We start from the raw sequence: 19,233 nt of genomic DNA, 5'->3' as shown, positions 1-19,233 counted from the left end.
GCTACCACTGAGCTACACCCCAGCCTCAATTTATCTTTATTATCCATTCTAGGCTGAGTGTTCGTATGATACTCAGACAACCACCTTCTGCCTATCATTTCTTTTCACCAGTGGCCTAGATCTAAGTCAAATACAAGTTATCACAATAATTACTTAACAATTAGGGATGATTTAGAAACAATTGTTTCTAAAACTGTGATGTCTCTGGCTGATTTGTGTATCTCAGGTGATCAAACAGGTTCAGGATTCTCTGACAATAACTTTTCTTCATTGTGGTGCTGGGGAACAAATTAAGGTTCTCACACATGCTATCTATGCAAGTGCTCCCCGACTGAGTCAGACCCCCAGCCGTTTTTATTTCTGAAACAAGTTCTTGCTAAATTGCCAGGCTGGCCTCTAACTTGCAATCCTCCTGCTTCAGCCTCTGGAGTAGCTGGAGTTACAGGCATGTGCCACTTGGCCCCACTAACAATAGCCTTTTGAGAACATAATTACCTGGAAGAAGCAAAGAAATTTTACCTGAGTCAAGCAACACTTTTTACCACCAGGCAAAAGGTTTGGGACTAAAATAGGGGCCCATTAGTGAACTGGCTCCTTTATAAATTAGAACTCACAATTCCATCTGTAGATAGAAGCCTCCCTTCTTCTTGACTTGCATCAACAATTTGTTCACATATTATATGAATACACAGGGGCTGGGGCTGGAGCTCATCGGTAGAGCACCTGCCTAGCACGTGTGAGGCACTGGGTTTGATCCTCAGCACCACATAAAAATAAATAAATAAAAATAAAGATATTGTGTCCAACTACAACTAAAAAATATTTAAAAAAATAATATGAAAACACACACACATACACACACACACACAATTTGCTGAGGATAGTTTCTGGGAATCTGTCTTGACCGTGAGTCAAACAGAACCCACTGCTATAGTTCTCAGTGTTATTAGTTGGTTTATCTCCACTATGATGAAATACCTGAGATAAGTAACTTTTTACAAGGAAAGGTTTATTTTGGCTATAAGTTTTGAAGGTTCCAATCCATAACTGACTGGCCTCATTGCATTGGGCCTGTGGCAAAGCGCGTATCATGGGGGGTTATATAGTGGAGCAAAAGTACTTACCTCATGAACCAAGAACAAAAGTGAGAAAACGGGAGCCCAGAGTCCCACAATCCCCTACAAGGGCATGCCCCCAATAATTCAAGGACTTCCCACGAGGCCTCAACTCTTAAAAGTCCAGAGCACCTCCCAATAGTGCCACCCCAAGGACAAGGCCTTTGACACATGGACTGTTGGGGGACATTTGACTTCTAAACTGTAGCACTCAGGAAGTTCTTCAGAGATGTAGCATTATAGATTCCATAGTGTCTGTCAGGGATGGACTTCATAATTTCTATATGCTAAGAATGAATTCATGATTATCTGGGTCATTTAACTTGTCTAGTATAGCCTGAGCAGGGAGGTTAGGCTGGGAAATGAAATGGTTCCTACCTCAGCAAGGGTCCCACCTCACTTCCAAATTATAATTTCATCTACTAAATATTTAAAATGGTTTTTATTATTTACTCAATTCTGGTAAATATTGGGTTTGTTTCCAGTTTCTTTTCTGGTCCATTCATCCATTCCCCTGTCCCTGCCCTGCAGGACTGCACTGCAAGGGAGAATGGAGCAATTATCTTCTTGTATTCCTGAAGGCAACTTTGTCAGACAGTACAAAACTGGCAACAGCCTATGGGATGGTAGTGGTCCCATGGGTCAGTCTTCATCTGAGTCACTTGGGCCCATGTATTGGCAGACAGCATCATAGTGAAGCTCTACTAATTGCTTATCTCTCCGCAGTTGCACCAAAGCCCGGCTCTTTGCTCTGTCTCGGCTCAGCAGGTGTCCCACCTGGAGCAGGTGTGAGATGAAGTTAGCAAGGCCAGCCCAGACCCTGGAACACCCTTTGAATGATCCCACTTCCAGTTTTGGGACTTACTCTTCCAGCCTGTGGCCCCAGTACCACCATCACACGGTTGCCCTCTACCTTGGGAACCAGGGTCTCCAGCATGTCTTCCCTCAGGCCTGCAAATGGGGGGAGAGGGGAGTGAGGCCTGCAGCAAGGGCCAGCCTAGCCAGGTCTCCCAGAAGGGCCTTTTACATATTCCCTAGAGCCACTTTACATCCTGTTGACAGATAAGGTGCCACCAAACCCACTGAACAAGTGAGGAAGCCTAGGGAGCAATTCATAGAAATAATTGTAAAAAGGCTGGGTGCAGTGTGCATGCCTGCAATCCTAGTGACTCCAGAGGCTGAGGCAGGGGATCACAAGTCCAAGGCTAGCCTCAAAAAAAAAAAAAAAAAAAAAAAAACCATATAGAAAGAGCTGAGGATGTAGTTCAGTGGCAAAGTATCTCTGGTTTCTCCTATGTTCATGTATGTATACACGACCAGTGTAACTCCACATCATGATCAACCACAAGAATGGGATCCAAAATTAGAATAAGTTGTACTCCATATATGTATAATATATCAAAATACATTCTACTGTCATATATATCTAAAAGGAACAAATTTAAAAAAAAATTTTTAAATCTCTGTTTTTGATCTCTAGTACCAAAAAAGAAAAAAGAAATAACCGTAAAAAAAAGGAGCATTAATATACAGTATGTTTGTTTGTTTAGTACTAGGGGTGAACCCCAGGTCTACATCACCAATTCTTATTTAAAAATTTCATTTTGGGGTTGGGAATATAGCTCAGTTGGTACTAAGTTGCTAGCCACAGCCCAGACCCTGGAACCTACCTTTGTCTATGCTGTGTGTGTGTGTGTGTGTGTGTGTGTGTTGCTAGGGGTGGAACCCAGAACCTTGCACATCCCATGCCTGGGCAAGATTCTTGGCCTCAGACATTCAACCTCCAGGATGTGAATGCCCCAGCTACCATAGCTCAGACTCACCTTCTAGGATTCGGCCTTCATCTGTCCGACACACACAGGTGTCTGGGCTCAAGACATCTTCAATTGTCATCTAGGAGATGGGTGAAGAAAATGAAAGATGTTTAGAGAGGTAAGGGGCCCAGTCCCTGGGTAAGGAAGGGTTCCTAAATCTGTGGTCTTTGCACCTTGGTGTTGTAATACTGGCCACCCTTGTGTAGCTTGTCCACAAACCGCACACGCAGGTCCCTGTGTAACCAGTGCTGGGTCATGGGGGTTGCTTTCTTATTCTTGGCTGCAGGCCCATCATTCCTGTGGAGAGAGGGCCAGCACCAGCATTAGATCTTTATCACACACATGTTCCAGACACCTTACCCTTGTCTATGCTGTGAAACCCACTCATACTGCTGTTGCTAGTTACATCTCTGCACCCTCCTTGCACCAGAAGCCCTCTCTCTGTGCTCAAGCCTCCCCACAACCCTGTCTTCTTCCTCCTCCCCAGATGCCCAGAGTCTCACCGGTCTGGAGGGTGTTTCCGCTTCCTCTCTGAGTCTTCCCAGCGGACATGGAGGTCTTGATTCTGGAGGGCCTTCCGTGATGAGCCTGTTCCATTCTGTTGTCCCAGTGAAGTTCTGCTCACCTGGCCTGTTCAAGGGGGTGAAGGGAAAGCCAGAAAGAACCTCACTGTCTCACTTTTTTTTTTGCTGGTAGTGGGGAATGAACCTCTGGGTGCTTAACCACTAAGCTACATCTCCCATCCTTTAAAAAACATTTTTTTTTGAGACAGGGTCTTGCTAAGTTGCTAAGGCTGGTCTTGAACTTGTGATCCTCCTGCCTCAGCCTCTTGAGAAGCTGGGATTATAAATGTAAACCACTGCACCCAGCTCTTACTGCCCTTTCCAAGGCCACATTTTACCCTAAGGCCATCTCCCACCTGCCAAAGCACCCCTCTCCCCATTGTGCCTTTGCCGGGGCTATTAAGAATGCTTTTCCCCTTGTGCTGCACGGTTTTGGCCTCCTTCAGGAAGCTTTTCTTAATCACTCAGCCCATGCCAAGTATTCACCAGAAGTAGCCACCTAGTGTGCACTACAGAACCCTGGAGAGCTATCATCATCCATCTGCTAAATCCCTCCTACTGTCATGCCTTTACCTGGACTACTCTGCCAGCCTCCTTTTGGTTACACCCTAACTGTAGGTCTCCCTTCCTAGCAAAAGACAGTGACATCATCCCCGATAGACAAGGACCTCCAGAGAGTAGGAATTATTTTCCACACCCATTTCTTTCCCCTTAAAGAGAGGCCAAAGACCTAGGGGTACTAGATCAATCTTTCTTCAATCTCACTGAATAAACTGGGCTGGGGTGTCACTCAGTGGTAGAATGCCTGCTTAGTATGTAGGAGGCCCTGGATACTAGCACCAACAAACAAAAATATGAATAAACTCTTCATGTTCTGACCTCTGACCAGAAGTAAAACCAGCCAGGCAGACCACTGCCCATGGCCTCTGCAGATCAAAAACCCACCCCACAAGACAGGCCTTGCTGACCTCCAGTGTTCCTCCAAATCCCCCATCTATGAAATTGACTCACTCACCAATATGCAGGGAGTTTCTGTCAAACTCTTGCTGGGAAACAGGTCGCAGACAGTACTCACTAACAGTCACCATGCGGCTGCCCACAGCTAGACGGACCATGGCCCGCACATTGTCAGGATCTAGGCCTTCCACCTAGAGTCAGGGGAGAGAGAAGTCAGAGAGGGGTTAAATGGACCCCATCCACCTAGGACCAAGTTGTCCACCCCTTACTTCCAATAGGCTTGAGTCCTGTGTGTCTCTCCCACCAGGCTATGACCTATGAGGGCTGAGAACAGGTCTGGTTCCTCTGTCTCTTCTACTAACCTATGATCCCTAAGAACTGGGACCAGTTCCTCTGTCTGTCTCAGCAGACTGTTCAGCTCAAATATTCTTTAAGCATTTAATCCTCAAGTACCCTGTGGCATTTGACATTTCTCTTTTCTTTGGCTAGGAACTAAGACTCATAAAAACCCATCAAATGGTCCTGAGTTACCTAGTGAGGCAGTGGGTCAAGCAGGCCTGAAAGACTACGACTCTGAGCCTTTCTACTCCAAACCCAATTATTTATTTATTTTTGGTCAGGCACATAACCACAGGGCCATATCCCAAGGCCCTTTTTAATATTTTTTATTTAGAGATAGGGTCTCACTAAGTTGCTTAGGGCCTTGCTAAATTGCTGAGACTGGCTTTGAACTCGTGATCCTCCTGCCTTCTGCCTCCCGAGCTGATGTGATTACAGGCGGGCACCACTGCTTCCAGCACCAAACCTAATTCTTCCTCCCTTTGGCCTTCAAATCCATCTTCCCTGCTTGAGCTCCAGGGATATCTTGGTTACTTACCTTTCCATAGAGGCCTCGGTGAGGGCCAGAAAGAACCATCACTGCTCCTCCAGGCACGAGCCCTTGAGGCTGGTCTTCCTTATCTTTTTCTTGCTCCCCATCTGGCCTCAGTAGGGTGTCAGAGCCAGTGGAGGCCAAGGCCTGGGCCTCAGTCAAGTTTGCACCCAGCCCTAACCCCTTGGGCCTCAGTGAATTGACACGGGGCTTCACTACTCTGTAGAAAGGAATACAGGGTTGTGGAAAGATGCAGTAGTCTTTAGTGCCTCATTCTACACCCCATCATCCAAACCCATGCCATCAATATTATCAACAATATCATTTCCAACCTCACATTAGGACTGGAGTTTTTGTGGTACCACGGTCTTGCACATGCTAGGCAAGTGCTCTAATCCTAAGCTATATCCTCAGCCCTTATCTTTATTTATTTATTTATTGGGTACCAGGGATTGAATTCAGGGGCACTTAACCACTGAACCACATCCCCAGTCCTATTTTCTATTTCATTTAGAGACAGGGTCTCATCGAGTTGCTTAGTGCCTCCCTTTTGCTGAGGCTGCTTTTGAACTCATGATCCTCCTGTCTCAGCCTCCCAAGCTGCTGGGATTACAGGTGTATGCCAGCGCCGCCCGGTCTTATCTTTATTTGTTTTTATTTACTGATACTAGAGATTGATCCCAGTGCCTCATGCATGCCAGGAAAGTGCTCTACTACTGAGCTACACCCCCAGCTTTAGGAATTCTTTTCAGGTTTTTAAAATAACTTTTATTTTTTAAAAGTTAATGTGTATTACAGGACCTAGGAATTTTTTGACAAATAAAAATAGCAATTCTTTTTTTCTTTTTTGTGGTGCTAGGGATTGAATTCAGTGCCTCACACATGTTAAGCACATGCTGTATCACTGAAATACACCCCTAGCACTCAAAAGGCATTTTTATTTGGTTCAACCTAATAACACAGTGCATACACTATCTATTACCTAATATTTATAGTGAGGTCTAAGCCAGGTCCTTGTAACCAAATACACTAATAGTTCTACAGAAGAATCATAAGAATATGAATACCAAGCAGGGGAAATAGGCTTATCAAATGTTCAACACTAATTCCAGTCATTTGGCTGCCAAATGGGGGTTTATGGAAAAAAAAAAAATGTTTGGTTTTCAGGATTCTTTGGAATTTGCAATTACAAAGAAGGGATTATAAATATGCGTGATAGTATCAAATATTTAGTCTATGCTTACTGTGGGCCATGGCCCACTGTACATGCTTTATGAATATAATTTCATCTAACTCTCAAAATGGACTTGTGGGGCTGTGGATATAGTTCAGTTGGTAGAGTGCTTGCCTTGCATGCACAAGGCCCTGGGTTCAATCCCCAATATCACAAACAAACAAACAAACAAAAACCAGACTTGTAAAGTCAGTACTATATTACCCCACTTTTCAGATGAGGAAACTGATCCTCAGAAGTGAATTTTACATAATTAGGATCTACTTGTGGAGTTTTAAAGGGAAATAGGAAACTGAAAGAGTAGAAGGGGCTACTTAGAACTAGTTAGAGTGATAATGTATCCTCTTTCACTGTCTGGATAGTTCTGGATTGGCAGAAACTTTGGGGATCTTGTTCACAGTCCATCCATCAATCCCCTCCCCCCTACTCCATAACTCACTGATTGAAAGTTCGGCCGATGCCCTCACCAGGTTTCCAGCCCATGCCCCGCAGCATGGCCAGCCCATAGGCCTCGACAGGGACTGCATCATAATCAGCTTCCTCTGGCACCTGTATATTCAGACAAAGGAAGGATATCAGGCTTTGCTTATGGAGGGCCATCTGCTGGAAATGTACTTGCTGTCATCCACTGGGTGACCCTCTATGCTTCTAGCTCTTGACCAGTTATCTCAGGGCAGAGGTTTTTTTTGTTTTGTTTTGTACCAGGGATTGAAGCCAGGTGCACTTAACCACTGAGCCACATCCCTAGCTCTGTTTTTTTTTTTGTACTGGGAATTGAACCCAGAGCCACTCAACCACTGAGTCACATCCCCAGCCCTTTTCTGTATTTTTTAACACATATTTTTTAGTTGTAGGTGGACACAATACCTTTATTTTATTTTTATGTGGTACTGAGGATTGAACCCAGTGCCTCATGCATGCCAGGCAAGTGCTCTACCGCTGAGTCCCAGCCCCAGCCCCCTAGCTCTTTTTTATATTTTATTGAGAGACAGGGTCTTGCTGAGTTACTTCATGCCTCACTAAATTGCTAAGGCTGGCTTTGAACTTGCAATCCTCCTGCCTCAGCCTCCTGGGCCGCTGGGATTACAGGCACGTGCCACCACACCTGGCATCAGGGCAGAATTTTTATTTCCTCTCACTTTACTCCTCCTCTGTTTCAGTCCTTCAACAAATATTTGCAAAACACCTATTCTGTGGCAAGTACTAATCTTCTTGGCAAGTGCTGAGAGGAAGCAGTGAAAAAAAACAGAAAAAAAATCTCTGCTTTTGTGGGACTTATGTTCTAGTTGTCAAGACATACAATAAATCAAATCCAGAAAGCATGATACATTAGGTAATAATAATTTGGGGGGGGGAGGTACTGGGGATTGAACCTAGGAGTATTTTACCACTAAGCCACATCGCCACATCTCCAGCTCTATTTTTTGAGGCAGAGTCTCACTAACTTGCTAAAGCTGGCCTTGAACTTGCAATCTTCCGGCCTCAGCTTCCTGAGTCACTGGAATTATAGACCTGTGTCAATTATCCTGGCTTATTATTAGATGGTGAGTTTTACAAAGAAAAATTAAAGTAGTGCTGGGCACAGTGATATGTGCCTTTTGTTTCAGCTGCTGAGTGAACTCAAGGATCACATGAGTTCAGAAGTTTTGTGGCCAGCCTGGGCAACATAGCAAGATGCAGTCTCCAACAACAAACAAACAAAGGCAGGTTAAGGGGATGCAGAGAAACAGAGAGGGAGTCCCACTATGGTGGCATTTAAGCAGAGATGGGAAGAGCCATGAGGATATGAGAAGGAAGTGTTCCAAGCAGAGAGAACAGTTAAGAGTGTAGGCCCTGAGGCAGGGCAAGATTTGGTATGTGTGATAAATATCATGAAACACAATGTGATTGAAACAAATGTAGAGCCAGAAAAGAGATGGTTAAGAGATTAATGAAGAGAACTGAGCAGGAGCCAGAGAGTCTCCAGTCAGGTGGAAACCACAAGAGGGAAACCACAATAGTCCAGATGAGAGATTCTGGTGACTCAGCCCAGCATGTTGTTAGTGGTGATGGTGAGAAATGGTCAATTCTAGATGTACTTTGAAAAGGGAAATGGTGGGGTTGAACTGAAAGACTGTATATGGAGTATGAAATAAAGAGGGGAATTAAGGATGACTCCCAAGATTGATTATTTTGGTACTAGGGATTGAACTCAGAGGTGCTTTACCAATGACCTACATCCCCAGTCTTTTTTACTTTTTATTCATTTTATTAATTATGTGTTTTGTTCTGGGGATTAAAGCCAGGGGCACTTTACCATGGAGCTACATCCCTTGCCTGTTTTATCTTTTAATTTTGAGACAGGGTCTTCCTAAGTTGCTGAGGCTTTCCTCAAATATGTGATCCTCAGGCCACAGCCTCCAGAGTTACTAGGATTACAGGTAGGTACCACAACTCCTAGCAAGGTCAAGAATTTTTTTATGTTTGCTTTTTTGTTAGGAATTGACTGCAGGGGCACTTTATTACTGAGCTACATCCGCAGCCCTTTTTAATTTTTATTTTGAGACGGAGCCTCATGAAATTATTGACAGCCTCACTTAATTGCTGGGACTGGCCTTGAACTTGCACCCCTCCTGCCTCAGCCTCCTAAGTTATAATCCTGTTACAGACATGTGCCACAGGCTACATCAAGATTTTTAAGCTGAGATGAAAGATGTATGGAACTGTGATCAATTGAGACATAGACAGTTTTGGGAGGAGGCTTTAGAGAAATGAAGCCAAAGCTGGAACAGAAAAAAGAGTGAAGTGAGGGTTGGGGACATAGATCAGTAGTAGAGCACTTGCTTAGCATGCGCAACACCCTGGATTCTATCCTCTGCATGAAAAAAAGAAAAGAAGTGAAATGAAATAGTGAGATTCTTTTTTAAAAAAAAACATTAAATAAATCAAGGCACATCTAAAGGCTAATGAGAATAGTTCAACTGAAAGAAAGGGTGGTTTGAAGCTGTAGGAATAGGCACCAAGAATCATTGCAAAACACTTATGAATGAAGAGATGGAAAGTTGGGTCCATGCCACATACAGTGGTGTATGCCTATAATCCCAGTGACTTGGGAGGCTGAAGCAGGAGGATCACAACCTCAAGGCCAGCTTCAGCAACTTAGTTAGACCCTGTCTCAAAAAATAAAATAAAATAAAAGGAGTGGGGACATAGCTCAGTGGTAAAGCTCCCCTGTGTTCAATCCCCCACACCAAAAAAAAAAAAAAAGTGGGATCCATGGGTACGAAAGACAGACTTTGGTTATTTCCATGGACACACCTCTCATGTCTCCTGTTGTCACCTCCCACTGTCACTCTTTTAATCCATTACAATTGCTCCAGAGGCACCAGAAGTTGCCTCACTGGTGAACACACACCATACTTATTTCCTCTCACTGTGCCATTGCTTGTGCTGTTGATTCCATTAAGAGTTACTCCCTGGGCTGGGCACGGTGGCCCATTCCTGTAATCCCAGCAGCTCAGGAGGCTGAAGCAGGAGGGTCACAAACTCAAGATCAGCTTCAGCAACTTAGCAAGGCCCTAATCAACTCAGTGAGACCCTGTCTCTACATAAAACATAAAAAAAGGGCTGGAGATGTGGCTCAGTGGTAGAGCACCTCAGGGTTCAATAAAAAGTACTCCCTGGGTTCTTCTGTCTCTCACTAAACCCTATCTATCTTTCTAGGGCTCCCTCTCTCCATTCTGATGGCATCCTCATAATCTCTATCATGGACTATTGTTTCCCTTGCTTCCACCTTCACTTACTAGTCTGTTCTATTCAAAGCAGCCAGAGGGATCCTGTCAAATTACAAGTCACAACCCTTTCCTGCTCAGGGCCTGCCCATGGCTTTCATCTCACTTAGAGTAAAACCCAAAGTCCTCACCCTGGCTAAGGCCCTGCTTGGTCTAAACCCCTCTGCCTTCATCTACTGTCACACATCCCACTCTAGCCACATTGATCTGCTTGGTTTTTCTCAAACACTCCAGGCCAAAAAAAAAAAAAAAAAAAAAGAGAAAGAAAGAAAAGAAAATAGAGAGAGAGAAAAATCAAACACAAAAATCACTCCAGGCAGTGTGTGCCCTTATGGCCTTTACATTTCTTATGCCCTTTCATCTCCATCTTATTCAGATAATCCCAGAATGCAAGTAATTTTTTCACCCCCCAGTTATCTATTCATTTATGCTTCCAAAAAGAATGGAAGGAGGAAAGGATGGGCAGAAGTCTTCTGGGACACACACAGATTTCCTATGCTATGTATGGGGTGGCAAGCCTGGCAGACTCAGCAGAGAGGCTGTCAGGAAGAGGGGCAAGGGGCAGCTCACTGTCTCAGCCTGGGGTTCGCTGTCTTCCCCTTTCCTGTTGGGGGTGCATCCTTTCTGGATCATGGGGATAGCGAGCGTGGGGTCGACACCCGCATTCTCTCTCTCCTCCAGAGACTTCTTGGATTCTAAGGAAGAATGGGAGGGAGCAATGAGATCCCACCCTATCCTTCCACCTTCCTCACCTCTTCCTTCACTGATGCAGGGCAAAGGGGGAAGGTCACTCACCCTCAATGAGTTCCTTCACTGCCTGGGACAGCACTCCATCCATCAAGGCCTCAGTATCTGTGGATGGCCCAGTCATCTGGGCCAGTGGCTGCCTGCGATAGCCATTCTGGATCAATGGGATGACCAGCTCTTTGGGGGCTTCTGAGGGCTTCACACTGGTGTGGACACAGAGGAGTGAGATTGGGAGAGTAGTATTATTGGTGAGTTGTGAGTCACACTCCTCATTCATGGAAATACAAGAGTCAAACTCACTCCCAGCCCTATGGACCACGCACTTCTTTCTGCTTTCTGTTTCTCCGGTTATGTCTCTGACAATGCATTGATTGGATTCTCTCCCACAGTTCTCCCAACTCTTAAATATCAGTGTCTTCCAGGAATTATTCCTAGATTCTCACTGATTCTTTTCTGGAGGTCTCAGGCACTTTGGAGTCTCCTTTACTAACTAAGCTGAAGATGGCCTCCCTTAACTTGCATCTGCGGCTCCATCCCATTCTCCAAATTGGAGAGAGGCCCCAATATTTCAGTTGAGTCACTAAGTACCCTGTTATGTTCCCCTCCTTTCCCTTTCTCAGAACGCCCATACCGCAGTGTCCCCAAGTTCTAAAATTCTCCCTCCTGATAATGTATCATCTCAATTCCCACAGCCATCAAGCCCAATTTTCCTACCTCTCCTACAAACACCCCCTTCTCGCCTCCATTAATTTACTCAGGATTTCAAGGTCACTGTAACTTAGATTCCACCCTCCCGCTTGCGCCCACTGCACCGATTCCCACGGGTTCAAAGACGCGATTCACCTCTGCAGTTCCCTGTCTTCCACCGTCTTCAAGAAATCCTTCTCTGGGGCCGACCTCTCGCCGTCTTTCGGGTCCACAAGACGCCTCCGGGTGGACGTGCGAGTGAAGCCGAATGAAATTGGAGCAGTTGAACCTGCAGCTGGCGGCAAAGCATCATCTTCTGCGTCCGCCATCTTGCCCGGGTTCCCAGGTTGGCGCAATGCTTGCTGGGAAGTTTAGTTTCGATTAAATTCGCTAGCGGCTGGCCGATGAGTATTAGAACTACCTTTCCCATAAAACATTGCGGCTTCGTCAGGCGAAGGCCGACTACGGGCCGTGGGAAGCAATCGTCGCTCTCTTAAGCTTCTCAGGAGCAAGCCGAGCCTAACCTATAAGGAAATTGTCTTTATGAAAGTAGTCCTGATGGAATATCAATTTATCCTTCCCAGGTATTGATTCTTTTCATGTGTTTGACAAGTATTTACTATTGGGTGCGCATTACTGTGCCCTATTGATATAGGAAGTATAGAGGAAATAAATCATTAATAAACAATCTCAGATCGGGCGCAGTCTGCAAGTTCCAGACCCGCCTCAGCAATTTAGTGAGACCTTGTCTCAAAAAAAAAAAAAAAAAAAAAAAGATCCGGGCTGGGATGTGGCTCAAGCGGTAGCGTGCTCGCCTGGCATGCGTGTGGCCCGGGTTAGAGCCTTAGCACCACATACAAACAAAGATGTTGTGTCCGCCGAAAACTAAAAAATAAATATTAAAATTCTTTCTCTCACACTCTCTCTAAATATGTGGCTCATTGGTTAAGCACCCCTGGGTTCAATCCCCCATACTAAAAGAAACAAATGCTCAAGGCCCTGGGTTGTTGGGTTCTCTAGCGCAGCAAAACAAAACAAAAAAGCTGGGCACGATAGCCCAGGTCTGGAATTCCAGGTAATCTGGAGGCAGGAGACCACCCTATCCTTCCACCTTCCTCACCTCTTCCTTCACTGGCGCAGGGCAAAGGGGGAAGGTCACTCACCCTCAATGAGTTCCTTCACTGCCTGGGACAGCACTCTTGAGGCCTGTCACAAACTTGAGGCCAATCTGGGCAAAAATGTGTCTCAAAATCTGTCTCAAAAATGAAAAAATAAAGTCTGAGAATGTAGCTCAGTAGTAAAGCACCTTGGGTTCAATTCCCAGTACTGAATAAAAAAAGAAGAAAAAAATCAGGGTTGGGCTGGAGATGTAGCTTAGTGGTAGAGCACTTTCCTATCATGGGCAAGGCCCTAGGCAAATCCAGCCCAGCAAAACAAAGACAAAAACTCAAAACACACAAGAAACCCAAACCTCAGTGAACAGCATTTGTATAGAATAATAAGTTATATATTTATATATGTGTGTGTGTACATATATATATGTATATATGGAGAAAGAGAGGGCAGGGAGCCAGGTGTGGCAGGGCACACCTTTAATCCCAGCTGTGGCAGGGCACACCTTTAATCCCAGCAGCTAGGGAAGTTGAGGTAGGATGATTGCAAGTTCAAAGCCAGCTTTAGCAATCTAGCAAGATCTTGTCTCAAAATAAAAACTAAAAACAGCTGGGGGCTCAGTGGTAGAGTGCTGGCCTCAAATGTGTAGGCACTGGGTTCAAGTCTCAGCACTGCATATAAATAAATAAATGAAATAAGTATTTTTAAAAAAACAGCTGGGGATGTGGCTCAGTGGTTAAGCACTCCTGGAGTCAATCCTCATGTCCAAAATTTTTTTTAAAAAAAGGAGGAAGAAGAAGAAATTAAAAAAGAGAAGCACTCCTAGAATAGTTGCATGAAGAACTTAGACATTTTTACCAGTAAACTAACCATAACCAGTGAATATTCTTTTAAAAAGAACAATCATTTAGCTGGGTGTGGTGGCACATACCTGTAATCCCGGCAGCTAGAGAGAATGAGACAACCATCACAGATTTGAAGCCAGCTTCAACAATTTAGAGAGACTGTAAACAACCTAGTGAGTCCCTGTCTCAAAACTTTTAAAAAAATAAAAAGGGCTGGGGAAATGGCTCAGTGTTTTTTTTTGTTTTGTTTTGTTTTTTTAGAAAAAAAAAATCAGTGGAGGACAGAGGATTTTGAATGTCCTCAACACAAAGAAACAACAAATATTCAGGTGTTGGGTATGCTTCTTATCTTGATCTGTAAAGTTGGCACCGTTACACTTTGTGTACATGTATCGAAATAATACACTGTGCTCCATAAATGTACAATTATTATATCAGTTAAATTTCTTAAATGTTTTAAAAATTAGTGGAGGTTAACAGAAGCATGTAATATCAATACACACAGACTAGATAGAAACTCAACAGCAAGGTGGGGGGGGCGGAAATGAAGAGAATCTGGTTAAAAGCTAAGTCATCTCTTACACTTATGCTCAAGGCTGAACCTTCTGAAAATTTGATTAAGAATCTGAACATGCATTTCTCCAGAGAAAATATATGGATGCCCTTTAAGCACAATGAAAAATGCTTAAAATCTGTATTAGTTTTCTAATAATGATTCATCAAATGACCCCCATACTTACTGATTTAAACAAATATATTATCTTACAGTTCTGTAGGGCAGAAATTTCATCAGGCTAAAATCAAGATGTCAGCATGGCTGCATTCCTTCTGCAGGTTCTAGGGGTCAATCAATTTTCTTGCCTTTTCCAATTCTACCTGCTGCCTAAATTCCTTGACTTCTGGCCCCTTCCTCTGTCTTAAAAACCAGTGCATTAGGGGCTGGAGTTGTGGCTCAGTGGTAGAGCACTTGCCTAGCATGCATGAAGCATGGGGTTCGATCACAGACACCACATAAAAATAAACAAGTAAAATAAAGGTATTGTGTCATCTAAAACTTAAAAAAATAAAAATTAAAAAAAAATTTAAAAAGCAGTTCATTAGCATCTTCAAAATTTATCTCTCACTCCTGATTCTGTTGTCAAATTCCCTTCTCTGATCCTCCTGAACCCATTTTCTTTTCTCCTTTTTGTGGTGCTGAGGATTGAACTTAGGGCATTGCACCACTGTGCTATACTCTCAGCCCTCTTTCATATTTAAGGACCTCTTTGATAATATTGCCTCCCAGAATAATCTCCTCATTTCAAAATCCTTAATTTAGTCACATCTGCAATGTATATTTTGCTATACAAGGTAACGTTCACAGGTTCTTGAGATTGGGTTGTGGACAAATTTGGGGGGCTCCATACTCTGCCCATCAAATCATGTTTATCTAAAGCACATAAAAACCTAATTATCTATTCAGAAAATGAAAATCTATTACAATGACATATAAATTCACAAACCCACTAGGATGTCCACCTTAAAAAAGGTAGAAAAGCCAGGCACAGTGGCACATGCCAGTCATCCCTGCAGCCTCAGAAACTTAGTGAGACCTTTCTTAAAAAAAAAAAAAAAAAAAACAGGCCCAGGGGCATAGCTCAGAGGTAGAACATCCCTGGGATTAATCTCCAGTATCTTAAAAAAATGCACTAAAAATTGTACACAGATATTCAGAACACCATCAGAGCACTGTTATTCATAATAGCCAAGAACTTGAAACAATCAAAAATATCTACCAATGAATACAGTAAAAATGTGGTATTTCCATACAATGGAATACATTTTGGCAAAGAATGAGGTACTGGCACATATAACAATGTAGAACCTCAAAAACATTGTCCTTGTTTAATTTAATTTTTAGGAAATGTGAAGTAACAAATCCATAGAGATAATATGTTAGTAATATTATAGGACTGAGGGGTAGAGAAAAATAGGGAGAGTGAATGTTAAAGGTTAGAGTTTTTTAAAATATTTTTTCATTTTTTAGTTTTCGGCAGACACAACATTTTTTTTTTTTTAAACAGAACCTGATAGCAGTCTCCTTTATTTTTTTTTTTAATATTTATTTATTTAAGTTCTCGGCGGACACATCATCTTTGTTTGTATGTGGTGCTGAGGATCGAGGATCGAACCTGGGCCGCACGCATGCCAGGCGAGCGCGCTACCGCTTGAGCCACATCCCCAGCCCCGACACAACATTTTTTTGCTTGTATGTGGTGCTGAGGATCGAACCTGGGCCGCACGCATACCAGGCGAGCGCGCTACTGCTTGAGCCACATCCCCAGCCCAAGGTTAGAGTTTTTTAAGGGGGACAAAATATGCTAAATTTATATTGCAATGAGGCCCTGTCTCTAAATAAAATATTCTTAAAAAGGGCTCAGGATGGGAGCTGTGGATATAGTTCAGTTGGTAGAGTGCTTGCCTTTCATGCACAAGGCCCTGGGTTTGATCCCCAGCACCAAAAACAAAACAAATAAACAAAAAGGGCTCAGGATATCTTAAAAGTGGTTAAGAGCTCCTGGGATTTAATTCCTGGTATCAAAATAAATAAATAAATTGCTGGTGGTGTAGCAAAGCCATAAGCAATTTAGTGACACTCTGCTTGAAATTAAAAAAAAAAAAAAGAAGAAGAAGAAGAATAAAGTAAAAAGGGCTGGGGGTGTAGCACAGTGGTAAAGAGGACTTGAAAGAAAGAAAATCCACAGTCACAGGGGCTAGGTCTGTAGCTCAGTGATAGAGTGAATGGTTGCCAATGACATTTTCGGTTGTGGGTTTAGCTCAGTGGCAGAATGCTTACATAGTGTGCACAATCCCCTACGCTGGATCCCCATTGCCTCAAAACAAAGAAAGAAAAAGTAGGTACAGGAAAATATAGTCTGCATGGTTCTTATTTATTTATTTTTGGGTACGAGGGATTGAACCTAGGGGCCCTTAACCACTGAGCACCTCAGCTCTTCTTCTTTTTCTTCTTCTTCTTCTTTTTTTTTTAAATTTAGAGACTGTGTCTTATTAAATTGTTTAGAGCCTCGCTATATTGCTGAGGCTGGCTTTGAATTTGAGATTCTCCTGCCTCAGCCTCCCAAGCCTCTGGGATTAGAGGCATATATCTGGCTACACAGTTCTGACTCATAAAATATGAATGTAGTATTTTTATGTCCGGGTAGCTAAGGATTTTCACAGAAAGAGAAAATGATACACAAAAAGTTAGGAAACAGGTACCACCAGAGTCACATTTGAACCAGATTGCCTGAGAGTTAGGAGTCTACCGGTTCTAGACAACGACTCAGGCCTTGTGCTGGATTCCCAGCCTGACCCTACCACTGACCTTCTTCAACACCCTTCCTCCTCTATCACAATAATCCTCCTGAATCCAAGGTTCTTTAAGGTACTCTCCAGCCATGGATTGTTCAGAGCACCCCCAAACTGACCCAGGTATTCACACCTTATTAGTATTAGTATTTACCAAGTTAGAACATCTGCTGGGGAGGCAAAGGGATCTTAGAGCAAGCCACTATCCATAATATTGGCTTTAGAGTCATATATTATAATGGCTGCGAAATGAAAGAGACAGAGAAAATGATGGGGAGAGGATTTGCCATAGAAACTACCGAGGCCCCGCCCCCTAAATTAACATTCTACTCTTTTGAACTCACACCCTGGGTATTGTCCTCAATTTAACTATTTCAGCACCGCGCCCTAGATAATGCTCAAGGCTCCGCCTTGTGTTTTATTTTATTTATTTTTTTATTTACTTATTTTTAGGTATCTGTGATTAAACTCCGTGAAGCGCTACCACTGAGCACCCCCTCCGCTTTTTCAGTACTGATTGTTGAACTTGGAGGCGCATTACCACTGAGCCTCATCCCCAGTCATTATTTTATTTTTAATTGTGAGAAGGGGTCTCATTAAATTGCTTGAGGGTCTGGCTTCGAATTTGGGATTCTCCCAAGTCACTGGGATTACAGGAGTGTGACATCCCACACAGCAAGGTTCTGCCTTCTTGGCAAATAATCCTAGGCCAACTATTTGAATAATCCTCCAGACCTTACTGTCTGATGATAATAAAATGCAGCCCTAACACCCGGAACACCCCCTGGAAGCTGCTACTCTACCACTGGGCTCTTGAGCATCCCAGGCCCCGCCCTCTAATTAGCCTCCAAACTCCGTCCCATTCCTCACACTTCAGGCAGCACCTCCAAGCACTCAGAGCCTCCACCCCGGGACTAGCATTCCAGTCCAGCCCTCCAACGAGTTGCCCGCCCCCAGCATCCTCCAGAATCCACTCCCCAGAAATAACCTCCCAATATCTCCTCATTTCAAAATCCTTAATTTATTCACATCTGCAATGTAATAACAAAGTCATAAACATGACTTGATAGGGAGAGTATGGAGCCCCCCAAATTGTCCACAACCCAATCTCAATCAGAATGACCACTCACACCATCACCCTCAAAGAATCGTCTAGCGATCGCCTATCTCAATTACCCTAAAGGAATATGCTACAATAACCCCAGGGCCCTGCTCCCTCCAAGAGCTCTCCGAGCCCTGCCCGACCGAATCACACATCTTGGTCCCACCTGGGCCCATAATTAACAATTCCCTGGCCTGTCACCTCGGAACACAGCCCATCCCAATCCAGTACAATCCCCCCACCGAGGCCCCCGCCCCTCCCCGACCCCTGTCACCTACCCTCCTTGGCTTGGGGCGCAGGCACAAAGTGTCGCCCGCCCTGCGTACCAGCGCCCACACGTCTGCAGCAGCTCGGGCCGCCAGGGGGCGCGCGTCCAGCCGCGCCAGCAGCCGCCGGGCGCCGGGGCCCGCCTGCAGAGGAAGGCCGCGGCCTGCGCAGAAGAGAGACAGGTCAGTGCACACCCGAGCCTCCGAGAATACCCATGATTCCAGACATCCGGAGACCTAAAAATGCTCGGCAACCTACCCGGAGACTCCTGGCCACTCCCTGCATTGTTCCAAAAGTTGTCACTGTCCCCCTCCTCTTTCGCGACCCCCGACCATCGCGGGCATGCCACTGGATCCCCGCCTTGCCCCGACCATGTCCCTGCAGGTAGCCATTTGGCTGCAGTGGTCCTGGACCTCTCGGAACACCACAATAATTTCTCAGGAGCTCCTTGACTCTCCCCTAAATAATCTAGATGCCAAACTTCTCCTTCCAAGTCTCTAGGGATCCTGCTTCTCTCAGGGATCCCGAAAGAAAACACCCACACACAGCCCTGGGACACCAGATTTCCCCTCCACATCTCCTAAGCAGACCCTGCTACTCCCCAGAGATCCCTCGGAGGCCCATTTACCCCACATGACCCCTGTACCTCTAGGTGACCCCTCCATATAGTTATGGACCCATCGCTCAGAAAACAGTGTTAGTCCATCCCAATCCAATTTTGTCCAAATTGGAGAGTTTTTATTTAGCCATCTGGCAACTTCTCCCTTCAGGATCCCAATTGTCTCTGCCAGGAACAGTAC

The 19,233-nt window shown here is 44.4% G+C and overlaps 1 protein-coding gene across 1 annotated transcript; it reads right to left on the bottom strand.

Annotated features, from left to right (window-relative positions):
* Window positions 1-1,538: 1,538 nt before the first annotated feature.
* On the bottom strand, window positions 1,539-18,492 carry Gpkow (G-patch domain and KOW motifs). Its single transcript, XM_027952309.3, has 12 exons — window positions 18,445-18,492; window positions 11,915-12,282; window positions 11,120-11,274; window positions 10,895-11,019; window positions 6,994-7,103; window positions 5,327-5,540; window positions 4,508-4,640; window positions 3,433-3,559; window positions 3,103-3,226; window positions 2,939-3,008; window positions 1,981-2,066; window positions 1,539-1,892 (listed from the first exon to the last, which is right to left on the bottom strand). Exons 2-12 carry the CDS (start codon window positions 12,085-12,087, stop codon window positions 1,758-1,760), a joined length of 1,452 nt encoding a protein of 483 aa, XP_027808110.1. The 5' UTR covers window positions 12,088-12,282; window positions 18,445-18,492; the 3' UTR covers window positions 1,539-1,757.
* Between the last annotated feature and the right edge of the window lie 741 nt (window positions 18,493-19,233).

Source organism: Marmota flaviventris, chromosome X (assembly GCF_047511675.1).
Source record: "Marmota flaviventris isolate mMarFla1 chromosome X, mMarFla1.hap1, whole genome shotgun sequence".
Lineage (NCBI taxonomy): Eukaryota > Metazoa > Chordata > Mammalia > Rodentia > Sciuridae > Marmota > Marmota flaviventris.
This window is presented reverse-complemented; position numbering and strand designations above follow the sequence as displayed.